Source organism: Antennarius striatus, chromosome 16 (genome assembly GCF_040054535.1).
Source record: "Antennarius striatus isolate MH-2024 chromosome 16, ASM4005453v1, whole genome shotgun sequence".
NCBI lineage: Eukaryota > Metazoa > Chordata > Actinopteri > Lophiiformes > Antennariidae > Antennarius > Antennarius striatus.
This window is the reverse complement of record NC_090791.1, coordinates 18,664,893-18,687,925: the sequence shown is the minus strand read 5'-3', so window position 1 is coordinate 18,687,925 and position 23,033 is coordinate 18,664,893. Positions and strand designations below refer to the sequence as shown.

Sequence of the window (23,033 nt, the reverse complement as noted above, 5' to 3'; positions counted from 1 at the left end):
CCACACCTGTTATGCTGAAAACTTAAACTGAATAGTATATTAATTACTGTTTTGAGACAAGAAGTTGTCTATATGGTTTGATGTTTACTGTATTGGAAAACGACCTGGAGCTCCGTTTATTAAAGTACCACAAACTTCAAACATCGTCTCAAGTTTTATCCATTTACCCTGATCATCCCACTCCAACCATTGCTATACTATACCGCCCCCCTGAACCGAATGGTGATTTTAAATGCTTATTACCTCACCCACTTATCCTCTCTCTCACCAAACACAATACTGCTGGGTGATTTCAACATACACATGGACAACATCGATCTGCCTCTTACCAAAGACTTCACGACCTGTTTGGAGAGTTTTGGATGTCAGCAACATACTTCCCACACATTCCAAAGGACACATTGTGGATCTTGACCTTACAGCCAATGAACTCCCTATAACTGACCACTTTCTTCTCTCATGTACTGTAAAACTCACCTTCTCCTCTTCTACAACACCACGTCTCATTTCCTTCCGGGACATTAAGAACATAAACCCCGCCACAGTTACTTCAAATATGCACTCCCTGTACCTCCCCGACATCCACAACCTATCGCTCCCTGATGACCTGGTTTCCTATTTCAACAACAATCTCCATAATATTCTAAATTCTCTCACTGTTAAAAACCAGATCTGTCTCTTTCTCCATCTCTGCTCCTTGGTTCACCTCTGATCTTAGTCTCAAGAAAAACCCAAGCTCGGCAAACTGAACGACTCTCCAGAAAAACCGGTCTCACTATTCATAAAGAATTATACAATAACTATGCTGTACATTACAAGGAGGCGATTTCCAACACAAAGACCCAACACTACACCAGTATAATCACCGCCAATAAGGGAAACTCAAAGTCACTGTTCTCCCTACTTCATAAAATCACCCAACCCTGACTCCGTACCCCCTCAATTGTGCACAACCTCCTGCAACTCCATCATGATCTTTTTTAAAGACAAAATCAAAATATACATCTGGATGTTTTTGACAAAATCAAAAACATGTTGACAAAATCAAAAACATCCACCAACATCTTGAATCCATCCCTCACCTCAGTGTCCTAGCCAACTCTCACCCACCCTTACAATCTTTCTCCTACTTCCAGCTACCTACTCCCTCAGAAATAACAAAACTCATCAGAAATACTAAGACAGCCACCTGTCAACTGGACCCCTTACCCACACACTTTCTTAAAGCCTGTCTCCTCTCCTTGATCTCATCTCTACCTCATCTCTGCCATCTTTCACTCCTCTCTCACCACTGGAACTATCCATACATCATTCAAACTGCTGCCATCCACTCCAATTCTGAAAAAACCTTGTGCCGACCTCTCCAACTTCAACAACTTCCGTCCCATCTCCAATCTACCCTTCATTTCCAAAAACCTTGAAAACAGTTACCTCCTAACTCCATTCTCACCTCTCACACAATAACCTGTACAAACAGTTCCAGTCTGGTTTCCGCCCACTACATAGCACTGAAACTGCCCTCAACAGAATCACAAATGATCTTCTTATGGCAGCGGATTCTGGACTCCTCACCATCTTCGTCCTCCTTGACCTGAGTGCAACCTTTGATACCATCTCTCATTCCACCCTCCTCAATAGACTATCTTCTATTGGCATCACCCACACTCCATTAGCCTGGTTCTCATCTTACTTCTCTGGCCGCACTCAGTTCATCCAACTCTGGTCTGTTAAATTCTCTCCCAACTCCGTCACTTCAGGTGTTCCCCAGGGTTCTGTCCTAGGGCCCCTCCTTTTCATCATACATCTCCTCCCCCCCAGCAATATTTTTCCTAAATTCAACATTAATTTCCACTGTTAAACTGATAACACCCAGCTCTTTTAGTGAGTGTGGGAGACTTGCAGTGCTCTTCACTCTTCTAACGAATGTTTTTAATTTGTTCAGTGAAAATTTTAGTATCAGGAAATTCATCTACGGTGCTGGGTACAATACATCGAATCAGAGAAAGTGGCACCTTTTAAATTTTATTTCTGGAGAGGCAAAACTTGCAATTTATGTGACCAGGAAGAGGAGAATTGAAAACAATACCGTTCAAGAAGCAGCTACTGTTTTTTGCTGTAACATCAGATGTCGCTTAAAACTAGAATTTGGTTTCTATAAATTGACAAAAGACCTGAATAACTTTAGGAACATCTGGTGTTACAAAAATGTCCTATGCACTTTAGTTGATGACCACCTCACTTTTGCAAACTTCCTGTTATAATGTACTAATTTTTATATTGTATTTCCTTTTATTGGTGTTTAGTGTTTTTGAGTGTTTAGTGTTTTTGAAGTTTCATCAAATGAAAAATTGTAAAATGTTCTAAATGTTCTAAATGTGATTGGAGTTTTTTTGAAAAAAATCTTCTCAAGCACTTTAGTGCTTCATCTAATGTAAAATTGTAAAATATTTGAATGTGATTAAATTGTTTTCGCAAAAAAAATAAATAAATAAATAAAAATCTAACAGCTTCACTGGCTTCCGATCCAGTTCCGAATTCATTGAAAAATTCTCCTCCTAACTTTCAAGGCCATCCACCATCTCTGGAACTCGCTACCACTTCAGCTGAGAAATATCAATTCACTCCCCCACTTCAAAGCGCAACTCAAAACACATGTGTTTAAGACTGCCTATTCCAGCTGAAACCTGTTGCTCTCATTGATTTTATCTGTGTTTATTGTTGATTCTTTTAATGGACTTTGTATAATTCTGTACGGTGTCCTTGACTGCCAAGAAAGGCGCCTTTAAATAAAATTTATTATTATTATTATTATTATTATAACAGCTTGTTCTACTATCGTGGGTCACTGGGAGCTTTAGCCTATCCCAGCGTGATGCTAGTGCACTGCAGCACCTAAAATTGACAATTAAAAATTGATTAAGGATTTTATTGGGTCTTACTTAGTATTTCCTTACTTCTATTTGGTCTCTGAGCCTTCTTGTCCTGGTGTCCAGTGAATCTTTAGAGTCTTTGGAAGGACGGAGCAAGGAGTTACAAAGAGGAAGTTGCTTTATTATGTCTTTGAAACCAGTCTTCCTCTCTTCTCCTGTGGTAGCATCATCAGCCTTTGGAATCAACCCATCCTTTGGCTTTAGCTCTGGTTTGGATCTGTAAAAGGCATGATGAATTGAACTTACTAAAATTCATGTAATCAAACCAAAGCTTGATATAGACCCAGATCAGGATAGGGCCAAACACTTTTTTTCTGTTTTTTTTCCTCAACTTTATGAGACAAGGTACCTTGAAAAGTAATATTTCAAGTATTGGGACAAACCCTTCTCTGGACCCTCTACTAAACTACAACCATTAACATGAACATTAAATGGATCAGAAATATGAAGGGAAAGATAGTTTTAGAAATAAAGTGCACAGAGGCCATAGGGGAAATTATGTTCCCACACTACACACACTATTTGTTAGTGGCATGCATATACATATGTGGGTAAAAGCCCGAAACACACACACAAGGGGGCCTGTACGCCTACATATGATGGGGGAGGTAGAGCGGCGGGCAGCAACTTCGGGTGAGCAGATTATAAAGGGGACAGTGCCTTGCTCAAGGGCACCTTGGCAGTACTCGGGAGGTGAACTGGCACCTCACACTGCCAGTTCACACTCCAAAATTTTTTGTTCAACTTGGATCTTGAACTGGCAACTTCCAGTCCCCAGCCCAAGTCCTAGTGGACTGAGCTACTGCTGCCCTATTTAAAAAAATTAAAACCTAATAACATTTGATTATTTTTGCCATCTCTTTTATGTGCATTAAAAAGAGGAAAATGTTGTTATTAACAAGACATTAATTTTTTTAAAAAAAGGACAGAAGCCACAGAAAGTGATGTGCATCACCTGTAGTCGTAATCTCTGTAGGCGCCTCCAATTCGGCCAGGTCTCTCTGTGAGGGGGATGGCAAGGGTGCGATGGAGGAACGCTTGGAGGACAAGATGTGTCTCTGCCTTATACTCAACCAGAGAGATGGAGGAGATAGAGGAACGACGGTCTGGAGATGCCAACATCTCTAACGTGATGAAACAAAGATGGATTACAACAATTTATTTTCTCAAACTCTGGTGTATTTAAGTGAGAACCATCCTCAAAGAAAGGATTCTGGATAATCTGTCCTGTTTATTTTTGATGAGTCCCAATTTAGAAATCAATATGCAATCCGGGATGTAACAACTCCAATCAAAAATTATATTAAATATTTGGGAATAACATCTGTAAAATATGAAAAAGAGTTCAAGATATTTTGCAAAAGAAGTTTAAATGGAAATGTGTCTTTGATAAAATCTGATTTATTAATGTATTCTTTATCTGTAACAGACAGGTGTAATAAGAAAATAAACTACTGTTTTGTTTACAAAAAACCCATTAAATATAGATAGGTGCAGACTCTTTTAAATGTAATTAGGTGTTAATCTCCCTTTACCGTGTGACTTTCAGCTCTTAAAATTACCTTTAAAGTTGTCAGAGTTGGACATGAAGTTATTAATGGAAAATGATGTATAATCATAAACTTCAACCCACACGAGGCTGTAATCTGGAACACTAGTTTTGTTTTACACAGTAGATGGATGTATACATTATTGACCCCGAGGGAAATTCCATGTAGGGATTTATTAAGAAGCTTTATTTTACAAAGACTGGATGGAGAAATTGCGTTTGGGCCATAATAGATGAGAATGGTAACACTTTTAATTTAGCTAACTGTACACACACACACACACACACACACACACACACACACACACACACACACACACACACACACACACACACACACCCTGTAGGCATGCAGGTGAGGGGGAGGTAGGGCAGCGGGCAGCTCCTTCATGGTGCGCCTTTAATGAGCAGCTCATAAAGAGGACGGCACTTTGTTTAAGGGCGCCTTTACAATGCTCAGTAGGTGAACTGACACTTCCCGTTGTCAGTTCACATGTCTTGAACCAGCGACCCTAAGGTCTCCAGCCCAAACTAAATTTAATTTGGATTGCTTCCACAAATAAAATTCTTTAGTCGAAAAAATAATTTGATTTGAAATTAGATGTTTTACAGTATTTATATGTAATACCTGGGCATCTGCTAAAATCATGTTTTAGATGATTTTGATATCAATGACAACAAAAGAGAAGAAAAGCTTCATGTCAGAAATTTTTAAGAATACATATTAACAAATTTTGTTAAGTTTTGTTTTGGATCCTGTTAGATACCAAATAAGAAAGATTTTTATTCTAGCTATAGAAAAGATAGAACAAAAAAAAACTTTCTCTTTTTCCACTTGTTTCCAACACTCAGAATCATTCATTCATTCACCCTCCGAACCACTTTATCCACCGTAGCGTGTCACGGGAAGCTGGAGCCTATCCCAGCTGGGTTATGGCGTGAGGCGAGGCAATCGACGAGCGTGACGCCAGTGTGCCGCGGAGCCACACAAAGACAACCATGCACCCTCACACTCTCACATTAAGGGCAATTTGGAACCGCCAATTAACCTGAAGTGCATGTTTTTGGTAAATTTTAATTTACTTTATTGATCCCGTGTAGTTAAATTGTTAATCCACTCCAGCACACGTTAGTCAAACTCATGCATGTATTTATGGTGTGTGTACAGGCCCCGTAACACACACACAAGGGACCTGTGAGCATGCAGGGAGCGGGAATTTAACCAGCGATCCTGTGATCATTGGACGGCCCGCTCTACCGACTGAGCTCTGCCGCCGTATGTGTTTTGTATGTAAATTATTATATTTTGCTTTGCGGCACAGTGGATAGCACTGTGTAGACATACGTTTCTTCATTTGTTGGGGGGATGTAAAGGGCAAGTTAAGAAAACAGAAGGGCCCATGGGACAGGACAGGCATTGTAAGAGTTGACTCCCACCAGTGGGTGGCGGTACCGACACACAGATGATGCTCTAGCAGGAAGAAAACGTATTGACGTAGACGTCATGTCATCAGGATGAAAAAGAAGAATCTGTACCGGCCGGACGGACGGGACGGGGCGATCCCACAGCCGCTCTGAACTGATAACAAGAACTGTTTCCATAATTTACGTTCTATTTTAACAGAGAACCAAGAACGGAAGCGCCTTACCGGCACGGTCATCTTCCAGACGTACACACTAACCAACAAAACAGGGAGATAAGTTGTCCTGACAGTAGAAGTGAAGGCAACAATTACAGGAGGAACGTAACATCGACCCGTCCAGCAAAACTACTCACCCTTCCACCAGCACGTACCTACTTTATAAGGGACAAACGGACTTGAATCGTCTCCGTTCCTTGGTTCAGAAGTTTGTTTTACCTCGGACTTGTCTCCTCCTCCGGTATGTGAGCGCGTCATTGCAGAATGGGGAGGAGAGAACACGGGCTGAGCGACAAACTGAAAGACTATTTATAGTACTTGGCAACACAAGGCAATTTACCGATGGAAACCACTAACAGAAACAAGCAAACAAAAAAACTGCATACAATCCTCTAAAACAAGATTATAGTAGTCAAATAAGGACTGACAGACTCCCCAAAAACTACATGGTTAATAAAACGTGGTTTAAGAAGACAAATAAGCAAAGATTTAAACATTTACTTACTATGCGTTTAGTTTAGCCATCTGAGTTCTCTGAATTCCATGCCAAAAATCATACCTAATTCACTTGTATTGGCAGGTTTTAAAATTGTATCTAAAAAAAGTTTTGCTTTAGAGAACCACACCAGGTTCAAGTCCTCAGGTACATCTGATAATTTCAGAATTTTCTGAAAGTTTTTTTCCCCCAAGGATATTCATTCAAGCTGGTCTCTGGGGATGTCCCCTCATGTCCTTCACACTCTCCTTTCACAGAATTTGATCTAATTTCACATTGACTTTCTTTTCACTCTTTTGATGTTCATCTCCACCTTGGGTACGGCTCACCCTATGTTAACTGTATCAGTAGCTTCAGTCTGGAAGAATAATCTAAAAAATGTTTAGAAATATCTCAGTTGGACATTTTGGAGTGAATCAGGACCCAGAAAAGTAAAGCCTGATAACGTTTGATTATTTTTGCCATCTCTTTGATGTGCATTAAAAGGAGGAATGTTTTTATTAATAAGACATGAACAAAAAAAAAATACAGAAGCCACAGCAAGTAGGCTGCATCACCTGTAGTTGTAATCTCTTTAGGTGCCCTATGTTCGGCCAGGTCTCCCTAATATTTTTTTTTTATCGTAGCACAGAAAAAATCTCAATTGTCCGACTACAGTCAAATCTGGTCATAATATTTTTTCAAAAAATCCAGTTTTTTGCTTCATCTGTTATTTGGTTTTGAGCTGAGGGGAAATAGCCATTTCCATATTCTTGTAATGCCACTCGAAACCTTTCATGTATTTTTCAAACTCCCATAAAGTATCGTCAAGCTTCATAGTTGTTGAATTAAGATCTCTGCAGACCTTTGCCCCCTTCTTTGCAACCTTTTTCTTTTAAGTAACCTTAAACAGACCGAAATAGAGGCAAGCTGAAGAAAATCTAAGGAAATCATCATGAGCTACAGCAAAGCCACGCACAGAGAGATCAATCAATGTCTGTGGGGCAGTGACACTCTGGCTGTAGTCTCTGTAGGGAGGGGTGGGCACTGTGTGTGGATTTTATGTACGAGCATGAGTTTTGATGAGTTTTATTCGTATCGTACTCGTACTCATCTGAAACGAGTAGTCGGCTCAACCCTATTTTTTTTTATAAATGAAATTATCTTTTCAACTGTAGTTACAGTATATATATATATATATATATATATATATATATATATATATATATATATATATATATATATATATATATACTGTATATACACATATGCATATATATTTTATTAATTTTTTTATTTAACCTTTATTTATCCAGGTGAGTCCCATTGAGATTACAGATCTCTTTTGCAAGGGAGCCCTGGCCACATTCATGCTCACATTCACACCTATGGGCAATTTAGGCTGACCAATTCACCTGTGGTGCATGTTTTTGGAAGTGGGAGGAAGCCGGAGAACCCGGAGAGAACCCACGGGGGTTCGGGGACACGGGGAGAACATGCAAACTCCACACAGAAAGGTCCCCAGGTGGATTCGAACCTACGACCTTCTTGCTGTGAGGTGACAGTGCTAACCACTACACCACCGTGCTGTCATATATATATATATATATTTATACTGTAACTGCAGTTGAAAACATAATTTCTTTAATAAAGAAAATTTCTTTTTCCAAGCTTCTTATACATGTGACCAGGAAGAGGAAAATTGAAAACGATACCGCTCAAGAAGCAGCTACTGTCTTTTGCTGTAACATCAGATGTCGCTTAAAACTAGAATTTGGTTTCTATAAATTGACAAAAGACCTGAATAACTTTAGGAACATCTGGTGTTACAAAAATGTCCTATGCACTTTAGTTGATGACCACCTCACTTTTGCAAACTTCCTGTTATAATGCACTAATTGTTATATTGTATTTCCCTTTGTTTCTTGGTGTTTAATGTTTTTGAGTGTTTCGTATTTTTGAAATTTCATCTGATGAAAATTTGTAAAATGTTCTAAATGTTCTAAATCTTCTAAATGTTCTACATGTTAAATGTGATTGAAGTTTGTTTGGAAAAGATGTTTTGAGGCACTTAAATGCTTTCATCTAATGTAAAACTGCAAAATGTTTGAATGAGATTAAAGTGTTTTTGCAAAAATCAAAAAAAAAAAAAAAAAAAAAAAAAAAAAAAAAAAAAAAAAAGCTTCTTATACATGAATAACAAAGACAAAAAAGCACATCATGTAAAACGGGAAAGTTTTGATGCGACCTATTATAATTAATGAGTAAATAGCTGAGAATAATGTGTTTATGAAAACTGTATAAGAATTCAAGAGGCAAAACAAGCCACAGTAAATATCGAACATGACCTACAAAATCTTAGAGAAGCCACTCAGCATGAAGAACTCTTAATGTATGAAGCTGGCAGAATTTCTAATGACATATTTCATTTATCGTGCAGTGAATTCAAATGTCTACCCATAAGGAGAGGGAATAGATTATCAATGATAAGTAGACTTAATGCAGACTGAAGGGGACTTTTAGTTCTACTGAGATCTAAGTGTCTTGAATGAATAAAACACGAGAGAAGAGTTTATTGCCATGAACAGGTACATTGTAGTACAGGTACATTGGAATTGTTTTGCATCTTGTACAGTCTTCTTTAAGATAATAAAAATGAGGCAAAGACGGCAAGTAACAAATACAAAAACTCTCAATGCATCACCATTTTCAAATTTCTCATATCTGAGATTTTTACCAAACATAAAACTTCAAACTGAGAGAACAGATTACCAGGGACTGCAACATCATAAACTTTAATTTTTCAGCAACCAGGATATACATAAGATACCAAACATTTCATGAAGATAAGACATGTAACTAAAGTATCAAAACCGAAGACAGGATGAGACCTGACTGATGATTGAAATCACAGAATGACATTAGAACGGCATTTCACATATATACTGTACATACAACATAAACACTTAATATTTACACTCACAGTTCTGAATTGAAAATTTTGGACTAACAGGAGGTAATCCAGCATACAGCCCCTGATACAGCCCCCCCCAAACCTGTCCAGCGTCATTGTTTCAAGACACTGGTACAAGGATTGGGAGTGACCAGACCAAGGAAGTCTTGATCAAAGACCATGCTGCTGTATTGCAGAACAATGTCTTCTCTGGTGATAAAATGTCTGTCTCCATTAGTCGTTAAAATACAGCATACAGGGTAGATGGTACAAACATGTTCCGACTACTTACCCTGAAGAGTTATAGAACTCAAATGACCAGTGAACATGTTGGATTCTTTAAAGAAGAATGAAGTTCCTGGTTCAATACATGCCATTGCGTTTCTTCCAATATACACTTTAGTTGTCACTGCTTTGTGTTTTCCGCTTACCTCTTCCACTGAAGCATCTACAGTAGTCATTCGTTTGGATTCACTTGGAACAAACGTCTTCCTTCTGTTCTCTTCAACCCTTATCTGCCTCTCCATATTCCCATTCCATTTATCTATCCATGTGTGAGGTGCCACCCCATCACTCTGTTTCAGCCCCTTAAAATCACTGTTGTAACCAATAGCGAGCCAAGCGACAGGGTGAGGCACATTCTCTGTAACAGGAAACTACCAAGAAGCTCTTAGAAAATTGAAGAGAAGTTGATAAATTGGGACTGACAAAAACATGCAGATAATGATGAAGGAATGAAAGAAAGATTTTGATTTTAAAAAGCATGTTTATTCACAAAACATAAAATTCCAAACTAATCACACTCACAAAATTAAGAGATTCAAACAAAAAAGATTTCAAATACAAAAATAAATAATATATAAAATAACACTAAACAAGCATATATAAATTAGAACCAATCAATGACAAACACCAGCTTCTCATTCAACAAATGTATTGTATTAAAAATGTATTGTTCTGTACACAATTTTTAACATTTTTAATGTACCACAAGTTCTTAGAAGTATTTAAATCATTCATAACTCTGAAACAGTTCAAATCAATTCTGATCCTCGTTTGACACATTATTTTTAAAGTCTGACGAGCCTTCAAACTTTTTCCTCTTGTTTAAATAAATTGCCATCGTTGTCTGACCCAAAAGGAAATTTACAAACCTGCCACTCTTTTTTTTAGTATGTTTCCTGTGTTTAAACCAGTAATGTAGGCTTGTTAAAAAGTAGACCAAACAAGACAAAGATTCTCTCTCAAACAGTAACAGTCTGTCGAGTCTCTGACAAGCCAGGCCAACAGTGAAAACAGTTTTTCACTGCGTGAAGAGAACGTACAGTTTTCTGACACATTTAAAATTAAAATTGAAATAAAGCTGTTGACGGCCATAGCGCCATGTAAAATCATCTGTTGGAGATCTCCAACCTTTTTGGTTAATGGTGGTTTATAGAAAGACTTCCTTGAAGGGTTAACACCTGATGTCTGACCATGTTGAACCCTCAATGGTGTGTCAGCCCGATCTTTAAGTTTATCTTGGTTTAAAATCTTTACCATGAGTTTGTACATTTTCCCCATCACTATCATTGAGGCTGATTGGGTCTGACACAGAGTCTAACCAGGAGACAAACTTTTGGGCGGGCAGGGATTGGCATCATCGGGATTTTAATGACCTGTACAATAAACGTGAGGTGAGGTGAGTGAGGTGAATTGGCTCCTCTAGCTTCTCAGCCAACTCTGTCTGTCTGTCTGTCTGTCTGTCTGTCTGTCTGTCTGTCTGTCTGTCTGTCTGTCTGTCTGTCTGTCTGTCTGTCTGTACAGTCTGAGGTAGCAGAGTGAGGTAATGTCCTGGTTCAGAGTTACACACTGAAAGTTCCTCACAAGCTGTTGAAGTCAGCTAGTGTTTGGCAAACTCGTTAGCTCCACCAAGTCAGGTACACAGCACACACACACATACACACATGCATGCACACACACACACACACACACACACACACACACACACACACACACACACACACACACACACGGAGCCTGTAGGCATGCAGGTGAGGGGGAGGTAGGGCAGCGGGCAGCTCCTTCATGGTGCGCCTTTAATGAGCAGCTCATAAGGAGGACGGCGCTTTGTTTAAGGGCGCCTTCACAATGCTCAGTAGGTGAACTGACACTTCACGTTGTCAGTTCACACGTCTTGAACCAGCGACCCTAAGGTCTCCAGCCCAAACTAAATTTAATTTTGTATAAGAATAAAATTCTTTAGCAGTTGGATAGTACAGTGGTTAAGTCAACTGACTTGAATGCAGGAGGTTGTTGTTCGAATCCCAGTCAGGACAAACACTATCCATTCAACTTACTGAAATGCAGGAGGGCCCTTCACATCCCTCCCCCCTGGATGCCCTCTGCTTCCTGGGGTTTGGCTACTTCCTGGGGTTTGGCTGGGGAGCTGGGTGTTCCCTTTCGGGGTGGTAGACAGGGGGGATGATACTGCCCACCGATTTGTCTGGGTATGCGACACACCCTGGGATTTGCTTGCTGAGGAGAGGTCCCATCATCCATCCACACAGCAAGTCCCTGGAGACCCGATTGTACGCCTTCTTCAATTCTGTAGACTGGATGAGCCCAAGCCTCGAGGATCCCTGCAAGAGTAAAGAGCTGGTCCGTTGTTCCACGATCAGCACAGAACCCACATTGTTCCTCCTCAATCTGAGGTTTGAAAATCAGTAGGACCCTCCTTTCTAGCACCATGGAGTAAACTTTCCCAGGGAGGCTGAGGAGTGTGATGTCCCAGTGGTTGACACATACCCTCTGGTACCCCTTTTTAAAAAGAGAAACCCCCACCCCAGTCTTCGGCACTGAGCCAAGACTTCCACACAATTTTAAAGAGGCATGTCATCCATGGCAGCCCCTCAACACCCCGAGCCTACAGCATTTCTGGGCAGATCTCTACACCTGGGGCTTTGTCAGCACAAACTTGTTTACCTACCTTGTTGACTTCGCCCAGAGATTGATTCGAATCTCCCATCATCCTCCAGCTCTGCCTCTGACCCGTCCTCTGCATCCTCTGACCCATCCTCTGCAACGAAGTACGGGTCAGGTGGGGTAGTTGGATTCAGGAGTTCCTGAAAGTGTTCCTTCCACCGACCGACAACCTTGTCAGTTGAGGTCAACAGTGTCCCATCCTTGCCGTATACAGCTTGAATGGTCCCCCGTTTCCTCCTCCTGAGGTGTTGGACAGTCCTCCAGAACAACTTTGGTGCCATCCGAAAGTCCTTCTCCATGACCTCTCTGAACTCCTCCCACACCCTCTGTTTTTCACAGTCAAGGCTGCAGTTCTTCTAGGGTGTCGGTACCCTGCAACTGCCTCAAGAGTCCCCAGCTTTAGTAATGGAAACTTTGAACATCGACCATTCAGGTTCAATGTTCCCAGGCTCCACAGGGATGTAAGAGAAGCTCCTTCAGAAGTGTGAATTGAAGGCCTCGCAGACAGAGTCCTCCTCCAGAAGCTCCCAGCTCTCAGTTCAACCACACTACTTATTTGGGCTATCTAAAGGTCTATCTACCAGGTCTATCTAAAGGCTTCCCCAATGCACCCAACTCACCACCAGTTGGTGATCAGTTGTCAGCTCTGCCCCTCTTGGACACTTCACCCAAGTGTCCAAATCACACAGTCTAAGGTCAGATGATACGATCACAAGATCGATCACTGACCTCCGACCCAGGTCGCTTCGGTACCAGCTACACTTATGAGCAAGCATCGTGTTCGAGAATGGTGTTAGTTATGAACAATCCATGACGAGCACAGAAGTCCAACAACATAACACTGCTCATGTTTAAATTAGGGAGGCCATTCCTCCCAATCACGTCCTTCCAGGTGTCTCCATCATTGCCGACGTGTGCATTGAAGTTCCCCAGGAGAACAATGGAGTCCCCTACAGGGATTCTGTGAAGGACCCCATTTAGGGACCCAAAGATGGCTGAATAGTCTGAGTAAACTCAAACACAGCGGCGCTCAGTCGGGGCTTGTGAGTATCCCCACATCCTGCCTGCACCTCACGCCTGAGTAAAACAGGGTCCAACCCCTGTCCAAGAGTTTGGATCCAGAACTGAGGCTATAAGTTAAGGTAAGCCCCACCAGATCCAAATGGTAACGCTCCACCTCCAACACAAGCTCCAGCTCCTTCCCCACCAGTGAGGTAACATTTCACATCCCCAAAGCTATCTCCTGCTGCATGTGTCTGGTCCGTTGTGACCCCCTGTCGTCACTACCACCCATATGGCAGCGCACCCAACCCCATCAATCTGCCCTGCAGGTGATGGGTCCACAGGGGTAAAGAATGTGAATAAAGAAAAAAAGGGCAACAAAAAAAAGAACAAAGATGCCACACTCTCCTCACTCTTCTCACAACGTCTCCCTTTTTTTTTGTCTGCATGTATTCTCATAGTTTAACCCCATAAAAGGGGGTCAACTTTTCATGAGATCAATGCTTTTTAGTCTTGCAGCAAAATCTTATATATTTTAATGTGTGCATGTGACCATCACCAGTCCTCTCTGGGAACTAAATTGTCAGTCTTTATTAGAATTTCCTATTGTGAGCCAGAGAGGTAAGCGCTGCACCTCTGTGAGATAAGGGGGGAAGCAAAAGGTGACAGAGAGAGAGAAAACACAAACAAGGTAGTGGATAGACAGGCAGCACTGTTGGAGTGAAAAAGGTTTGGGCTGTTTTATTATATCTTAGAACTGATACCTTAAAACCACACCCTCTTCCAACATGCGTGTCACACCTCTTGGCTATTAGTTCTTGTTTGTTTTGATGTTACTAATATATTGTATTATGGATTTATTGAATATGGATTTAATTTAATTTAATTTAAATTTAATTTTATACTGTTGTATATATATATATATATTATTTATTTATTTTTTATACTGTTTTATATTTTAATTCAATTTTATACTGTTTAGATTTTATTTTATACTGTTTATATTTTAATACTGTAATATTTTTAAATTTTATACTGTTTATATTTTAGTTATAGTTTAGTATATAAGTCCTGTTAGTGCTGCATGTGCCTGTCTGTTAGTGTAATGTATTTCTTGTGGTATGTCCTGTGATGTCAATGTTTCCTTTTCTCCTGGTGTTTATCCAGTATTATTTGTTATTTAATGCCTGAGCAGTGGATATATGCAATTTCCTCCGGGATTAATAAAGTATCTATCTATCTATCTATCTATCTATTATTTCAGATCCTGTCCTACCCCATTCCATTTACAATCAGTTCGTTCCCAGCACCTGCCTTCCCTTCACTCACCTGCTGCCATTCCCCTAATTAGTCGCTACCCTTCATAGATTCTGCTCAGTCCTCTGCCAGATTGTTTAGTGTTCGCCCTGACTCTCCAACCTGTTTATCCTGCCTGATGTTTGACCCCGTGCTTTGATTCTGCCTGCTCCCCGGACTCTGTCTTTTGCTAGCCCCTCGTCAGAGCTGTCTACCTGGATTAATTACTCTTGTGCCTGACCCTGCCTGATTTTTGGATTCTGCCTGTTTGCCTGTCATTCATCTAATTGGATTGATTACCCAGTACCAGAACTCTGCATACCTTGTTAATCCTGTTGAGACTCTTGACCCGCCTGCATGTCTATCCTGGTTTTGGGCTCTCCACCACTCTTGTTTGAGTAGTGACAGTTGAAAGAGAAAGAAAGGAAGGAAGAAACAAGATTTTGGTCTTTAAAAAACACATTTATTCACAGAAAACAAATTAACAAATGAATCACACTCATACAAAAGTTAACGGATTCACATAAAAAAGAATTCACATTCAAAAATAAACAAAGAAATTCATAAATAATGGAAAAAATAATAAACTAAATAAATATACATAAGTTAAATCAAACAACCACTTAACGAAAGCTTCTCTCTCAAAACAGAACAAAACACATCTTTGACACACCAGATGTTCTGAAAAGTTCCTATATCGCTCATAGCTGATAGTTAAAAACAAGACCAATCGAGAGAAAGATTCTCTCTAAAAACAGGAACAGAAAAAAGAAATATATTTGTTTTTTTTATTGACTTGTGTTGTTGGTATGATTGAGGGGATCAGGATGGGGAATCATAGTGAGCTAGAGGAAAGGGAGCTGCAAGCGGAAAGAGCTCAGATCAAGAAATGCTGATAAATGCTGGGTGGGTTGTCCATGGGGGATAGATGTTTATTGAAGTTGTTTTTAACCACACCATTATCTCCAGCCATTATTAAGTGGGTCACTATCCACCCTTTTCACTGATCTATCTGACCATATATGGCCTGTGTGGCCTTGCTAGTCCACAGGTTGATTTTAGCTCTCTTTATCACAAGGGAGTCTTCATTCAGCTTATCAAGTGGACAATGATAAGTCAACTTATCATCATGTCATATACCAAATCACGGTGTGAAAGAATCTTCACACCGTGAAGATGCTTTCATGATTACCTCACAAAGATAATACAATTTCATCATTTGCCTGTCCATCTGTCTGTCTAGCTGACTGTTTTCTATGTTTGTCTGCCTGTCTCTCTGCCTGATTGTCTGGCTGACAGTCTGTTACCAAGACAATCCCACCACTGATATTTATTCTTGTTTATCTAAAAAACACATTATTACATTCCTATTTGTATTATATTCCTGACTGCCTGATTGTCTGTCCTTTTGTTTTCCCATCTTCCTGATTTTCTATCTGCACATAAATACTGACATTTTGTTTGTAAATCAGCCGAAACTGTATTTTTGGAGACAAAGCTTAATTGTGTTTTCATTGTTTAAGTGTTGTACACTGTGTATCCTTCAATTGATAAGAATGGACCCGTTTCACAAAGGCAGGGTTAACATACCCTGAGGTAAACGTGTTGTTCAATCAATCAATCAAGTTTTATTTATATAGCGCCTAATCATGGCAGCAGACATTTCAAAGCGCTTTAACAGACAGAGAAACCCAACTGAACCCTCCAGAGCAAGCATAAGCAACAGTGGCGGGGAAAAACTCCCTCGATGAGGAAGAAACTCCGGGCAGGACCCAGACTCTTTTAGGCGGCCATCCGCATTGACCGGTTGGGTGGAAAAGAAATCAAAGGAAGATAAGAACAGCATCAGAGAGAGGGAGGCAGAGAGAGTGACAGATAGGCCAGATAGAGACAGTATCAATATGGTTAAGGTTGCTAAAGTCAAGGCACAATTATAGCTGCGTGGATGACTGTATGGCGGCACGGAGGAAGAAAGGAAGCAGGACCCCAGCCGATGGATAGTTGAGGGGTGGTACTGGTGGGCTTGGAGGAGAAGGTCCACAGCACATGGAGAGATGGGGGTGATACTGGTGGGCTCGGAGGTGCAGGTCCACAGAGGAAGGTCCACGGCGGCTGTGCAGATGAGGGGTGGAACAGTAAGATGACACCAAGGAAGAGAGGCAGCAGGACCCCAGTCGATGGTTAGGTGAGGGGTGATACTGTTGTTTGGGAGGTGTAGGTCCACAGCAGATGGTCCACAGTGGATGGGTGGATGAGGGGTGGAACAGTATGGAGGCGCGGAGGAAAAGGGACGCCGGACCCCAGCCGATAATTAGGTTAGGGGTGGTACTGGTGGGATGGGAAGAGCAGGTCCATAGCAGATGGGCGGATGAGGGGTGAACCTGAGAAAAACTGTAATTTGCACAACTGGCTGACTTCGTCAGGTTTAATCGAGAGATATAATTGCGTATCATCGGCATAACAATGGAAGTTGATGGAGTGTTTCCTTATCAAATTACCCAGAGGAAGCATGTACAAGATAAACAGTATTGGACCAAGAACCGAGCCTTGAGGAACTCCATAACTAACTGTAGTTGACTGAGAGGAGTTGTTATTAACGTGAACAAACTGGGAACGGTCAGTTAAATAGGACTTAAACCACATCAGTGCTGATCCCTTAATACCAATTGTTTGGTCCAGTCGTGCCAGAAGAATATTGTGGTCAGTTGTGTCAAACGCCGCACTAAGGTCCAAGAGAACCAGTATAGAAACAAGTCCTCTGTCTGAAGCGGTTAGAAGGTCGTTGCTAACCTTGACAAGTGCTGTTTCCGTACTATGATGTTCCCTGAAACCTGACTGGAAATTCTCGAATAAACTGTTGGATTTAAGGAAATCACATAACTGATTAGCAACTATTTTCTCTAAGATCTTAGATAAAAACGGGAGATTTGAGATGGGTCGATAATTATTTAGAACAGTAGGGTCTAGGTCAGGTTTTTTGAGAAGTGGCTTAATTACAGCTACTTTAAAGGACCGTGGTACATATCCAGTAGATAAAGACATGTTAATTATATTAAGGAAGTGGTTGCCAAATAAAGGTAGGGCTTCTTTGATGAGTTTAGTTGGAATTGGATCTAACAGACAGGAGGATGGTTTAGCTGAGGAGATTATTTTAATCAGCTGACTGATCTGTATTGGAGAAAAGACATCCATAGAACCAAAGGGTTCAGGAGTCAGCTGTGTGTTTTCCGGATCTAAGGGACCTAAAGAAGGACCAGAGTTTGAGGATAGGACACCATTAACTTTGTCTCTGATGAGCAGGATCTTATTATTGAATAAATTCATAAAATCATTGCTGTGGAGACTTGATGGAATACTAGGCACAAATGCACTGTGGTTCTTTGTCAGTCTGGATACAGTACTGAACAAGAATCTGTGACTGTTTCTATTGTCCTCGATTAATGATGAATAATAGGCTGCTCTAGCGGAACGAAGTGCCTTCCTGTATTTATGTAAACCATCATACCATGCAGTGTGGTATTCTTCTAATTTAGTAGAACGCCATTTCCTCTCAAGTTGTCGGGATTCTTGCTTTAATTGGTGGGTATGAGAATTAAACCAGGGGGCTCGCATCCCCTGTTTTATAGTCTTATTTTTTAGTGGAGCAATTAAATCTAAGGTTTTTCGCAGAGAGTCTGAAGTAACATCAACAAACTCATCAATTTGAGATGGGCTAGCATTAACTGAGTTCAGAAAATGACCCGTTGTTCAGTAGTGGGATTAGATTAAGCATACTTGGGATTTCTTCCCTGAATTTAGAAATAGTATGATCTGATAAGTTTCTAGTACAAACGTTTTTTGCAGGAAGAGAATTACACAATAGCCGAATGTCAAAAGTTATCAGGCAGTGGTCAGAAAAGATAGGATTACGAGGAAAGATGACCAACTCCTCAATTTCAATCCCATAAATCAAGACTAAGTCCAGAGTATGCTCGAACTGGTGGGTAGGTTCCTGTACACACTGACTAAAGCCTATGGAGTCTAGTAATGAGATAAATGCCCTACTGAGGCTATCATTACTGTCGTCCACGTGAATATTGAAATCACCAACAATTATGACCTTATCAGTTTTAAGAATTAAACTAGTTAAGAAATCGGCAAATTCGGATAGAAAGTCACTGTATGGACCAGGAGGACGATAGATGATGACAAATAATAGGGGCTGAAGTAGTTTCTGGATTGGGTTTGATAGGCTCAGGCTAAGACTTTCAAATGAATTGAAGATAATTTTTGGTTTAGGGCTCAATTCTAGCGAGGAATTAAAAATTGATACAACTCCACCACCTCTGCCTGAGACTCGAGGGATCTGATAATTTAGGTGACTAGGAGGACTAGCTTCATTTAGGGAAAAATACTCATCCTCACTTAGCCAGGTTTCCGTTAAACAGAATAAATCTATTTGATAATCTGATATAATGTCATTGATTAAAACAGCTTTTGAAGACAGAGATCTAATATTTAGGAGACCACATTTTATTGTTTTGTACTCCGGAGCTGTTGAAGTCCTGGTTTTGATTTTTATTAAATTTGGATGTCCAGTTGCTTTCCTCTGGACTTGAAATGACTTGAATTTGCATGAGTTAACTTTAAACGGTCGAGGGACAGACACAGTCTCAGTGGTGTGTACAGTGGGTGACAGTACAGTAGGTGAAAGTGTAATGGGTAACATTACAGTGGGTGAAGGTACAGTGGGTGACCATTCTAGGAGTGCAGAGACTTGTTTAAGACTGCGACTCTGCATCCTGGTCTCAACTCTGGGTCATGGTTTTGGGGCAGAAATAAAAGTGGTCAGATTTTTAGACAGGAGAGCAGCGCCATTCCAAGTGGGATGTATGCCGTCTCTCCTGATGAGACCGGGTTTTCCCCAAAAAAGTCTGCCAATTATCAACAAACTGAATGTCATTAGCAGGACACCACCTAGACAGCCAGCGGTTGAGTGAAGACATGTGGCTAAACATGTCATCACTGGTCAGATTGGGAAGGGGACCAGAGAACACTACGGAGTCCGACATTGTTTTTGCGTAGCTGCACACCGACTGAATATTAATTTTTGTGACCTCCGATTGGCGTAACCGGGTGTCATTACCACCGACATGAATTACTATCTTACTATATGTACGTTTATCTTTAGCCAGCAGTTTCAAAAATGACTCGATGTCGCCCACTCTGGCACCCGGGATACACTTGACTATGGTCGCTGGTGTCTCTAGTTTAACGTGCCGCACCACAGAGCTGTCTATCACCAGAGTAGGTTCCTCAGCGGGTGTGTCGCTGAGTGGGGAAAAGCTGTTCGAGATATTGAGTGGTTGTGGGGATTGGTGGTGAACCCAAGGCTTTCGCCTGCCACTATGTTTCCTACTAACAGTCACCCACTGCTCCTGCTCGGGGGCTGCTGGAGGACGGCTAACCTGAGCTGGGGAGTGGCTAGCGTGAGCTGGTGGGTCCGCTCCGGCTAAAGCTACCTGACTAGGTGGCACAGGTATATTTTCAGTTAAGGAGCGAACCAGTGCCTCCAATTGGCTAAATCTTGCTTCCATCCGAGAAAAAGCACTACACTTCGTGCAGATGCCCCTTTCGCTGAAGGAAACGGGGGAAAAACTATACATCCGACAGACTGAGCAGCAGAGAGAAGGAGAGGGAGGAGAGTGGACAGAGGGAAGCGTAGCCATAGTTAGCAACAAAGATAAACTAAGCTAGCTCTGAAGTACGGAAGATTACTTTAATAAAACAGTTTGTAAAAGGTTAGCTGAAATATTTGAGAGCTTTCGCTATCAAGTTTTGAGATGGAGAGAAACAACTAGCTTACTCGACAATTCTAAAATGACAAGATATTAACACTGACTGTGTGACGAAAGCGAACCAAGACGCCGCAGTCGAACAAACACAACAGGTAATGACGGAAAACGCTTACCGCAACAGGAAGTGCAGCAACAGGTTCTGTGTTGACTTACTGAACTTGGAAAACCAGGGATTTCGGTTTCACAAATGTAATCAGGGTGAGTTTTGTTCACCCAGAGTAAATTGACCCACAGTTTAACAGGCGTGACAACTCTAAAAAAAAAGCCATCGATGATGCCCCGATCCGACGATTCACCAGGACGACGGATAAGACGTGCAACCCTTTACCGCTGTCGGAGTAGATTTAAATTTATGCATAAAGACTTTGAGGACATTTTCAGAAGAAAGAGGAACAGCGTTGCAGCTGCAAAGAAGAGAGAGATGGCGTGGGAGTGCATTGCTGCTCTAGTCAGAGCGTAAGTTTAAACGTAGCCCGTTGCACTCACGGTAAAATTATAAGTAGGAAAAAAAAATCTAAAAAAGAGGTTTTTAGATTGAAGAAAATAATGACAAAAGTAAATAGCATGATTGAAGAGAATGATTAGTTGGTTTTTGAATTTTGTCTGCTTTTTTTTAAACCTGTTTTTTAATTTTGATAAATGTTAAAAGGTGAGATGTTCTCTTTGGTCAGGAAACACACAGTACTGTTGAAATTACTACCACTGTTTGTTTTTGAGATGTGAATTCTTTTTTTGCGTGAATCACTTTTGGATTTTCTGTCAACGTGATTATCTTGTAATTTGGCTTTTATGAATAAACATGATTTTAAAAATGAAAAATCAAATACCTCTCTCTGTAGTGTGTGTTCATGTTTTGAGTGAATCTCTTTTGGATGTTGTTAATGTAACTAATAGGGATGAGCGAGTACATCACTACAGTGGTACCTCTACTTATGAATGTCTCTACATACAAAATTTTCTACTTACGAAATGCCTCAACAGGAAAATATTGCCTCTAGTTACGAAAGAAATTTCGAGTTACGAAAGGTAAAAATATAGTATGGGCTGATACTCACAGCTCCCAAAGGTTCCTGAACGCAACATTCTTATAGCTGCTCTGCCATTGGCTGTTACCTAGCATCCTGGCAACCCATTAGTTAAGAGGGACCTCTGTGTGTAGCTAGTTGGTGTCTATACAGCGCCCTCGTCATTTGGCACTCAACCTATGACGTGTTCTGATATTTTTACGTAAATATATTAACTTTTAGAGTACAGTTTTTATCATGGACCACATGAAAGTGACGGAGAAAAGAGTAAAAGAAAACACGAAGAAAATAGTTTTTTAGTCTGTACAAAGCAAGACATATTGATTGTTGATCTTGCCAAAGAATATGGCCGTAATGCATCTACAATTGCCACATTATTAAACAAAAGGAAGCCATAAAACACCGGGAGTTTAAGGAATCGTGTGGGTCGTTGGAGAACTTCAAAAGGAGGACTGGAATTCAACTCTGTTGTTCGGCATGGTGAGGCAAGAGCACGTGAACCAAAGAGGGCAAAAAACAATGAGGACAGCAGTTAGAAGGTAAATGACCATCATTTTTATTCTTTATTCTTTGTTTTTTACATTATACACAACTCTCATTTATTGTGTAATAATCTAATTGTAACATGTATTTGTTACATGTTTTGATGCATTTTTATGCTTTATAAAACATTTATGTCTGAATTTTGGGGGGCTTGGAAAGGATTAGGGCATTTGCATGGAAAACACGTCTCTACTTATGAAATTTTCTACTTACAAAATTTCTTCCAGAACCAATTAATTTCATAAGTAGAGGTACCACTGTATCTCATACCTGTCAACCAGTACGTTTTTGCCGTACAAAGTACTGTTTTTATGCATTTTAAGATGTGCACGGGGTAGAAAAAAATCTGTACGAAAAAATGCAAATTTGCTGATATGGGTACCATCCGGTATGCACCGAATATCAAGAAACGGTAAATCAAACGAGTTTTGCCGCGGTAGCCTCCATTCCATTTCATTTTTTCATCGCAAACTAAACGAGCGGTTTGATGCTACTGTGCATATGCGTGTGCCACCTTGGTATTTCCCATTGCATCATTCTGATCATGTGTGAACAGAGCAAAAACACAGTACAACGTAGTTTTAAACTTTTTTTTGGACACAACCATCAAGTTGCGATGTCCAAACCTGAATTAAAACGCCGTAAGTTAAATGGAAGAGGCAAACATCACAAATAGTGGGAGCAAATGTCAGGACAATACGAGGGATTGATACAAGCTTCGAAGAAGGTGTGGATATTCGTAATGTGTTGCTTGCAAAAAAGACGTGAAAATAGCTGCCTCTGGTTTCTATGATTTAAAGACGCATTTTGATACAAAGA

The 23,033-nt window shown here is 40.6% G+C and overlaps 1 protein-coding gene and 1 pseudogene across 9 annotated transcripts in view; both read right to left on the bottom strand.

The window, feature by feature from the left end:
- The window catches only part of bcl2l12 (BCL2 like 12), a 36,449-nt gene extending 26,342 nt beyond the window's left edge, over positions 1-10,107 (bottom strand). Inside the window, exons 1-4 of one of the 9 annotated variants that reach the window (XM_068337416.1) lie at positions 9,979-10,032; positions 6,276-6,355; positions 3,886-4,069; positions 2,955-3,147 (exon numbers count right to left, since the gene is read on the bottom strand). In XM_068337416.1, coding sequence (XP_068193517.1) covers positions 2,955-3,147; positions 3,886-4,052 — 360 coding nt within the window. In that variant the 5' untranslated portion in view covers positions 4,053-4,069; positions 6,276-6,355; positions 9,979-10,032. Of the gene's footprint in view, positions 1-2,954; positions 3,148-3,885; positions 4,070-6,256; positions 7,696-9,978 lie in introns of those variants that run through there. The other 8 variants (XM_068337415.1, XM_068337418.1, XM_068337417.1 and 5 more) reach the window with 8 other exon arrangements.
- A 7,814-nt stretch (positions 10,108-17,921) lies between these two features.
- On the bottom strand, positions 17,922-21,439 carry LOC137609954 (uncharacterized; annotated as a pseudogene).
- Between the last annotated feature and the right edge of the window lie 1,594 nt (positions 21,440-23,033).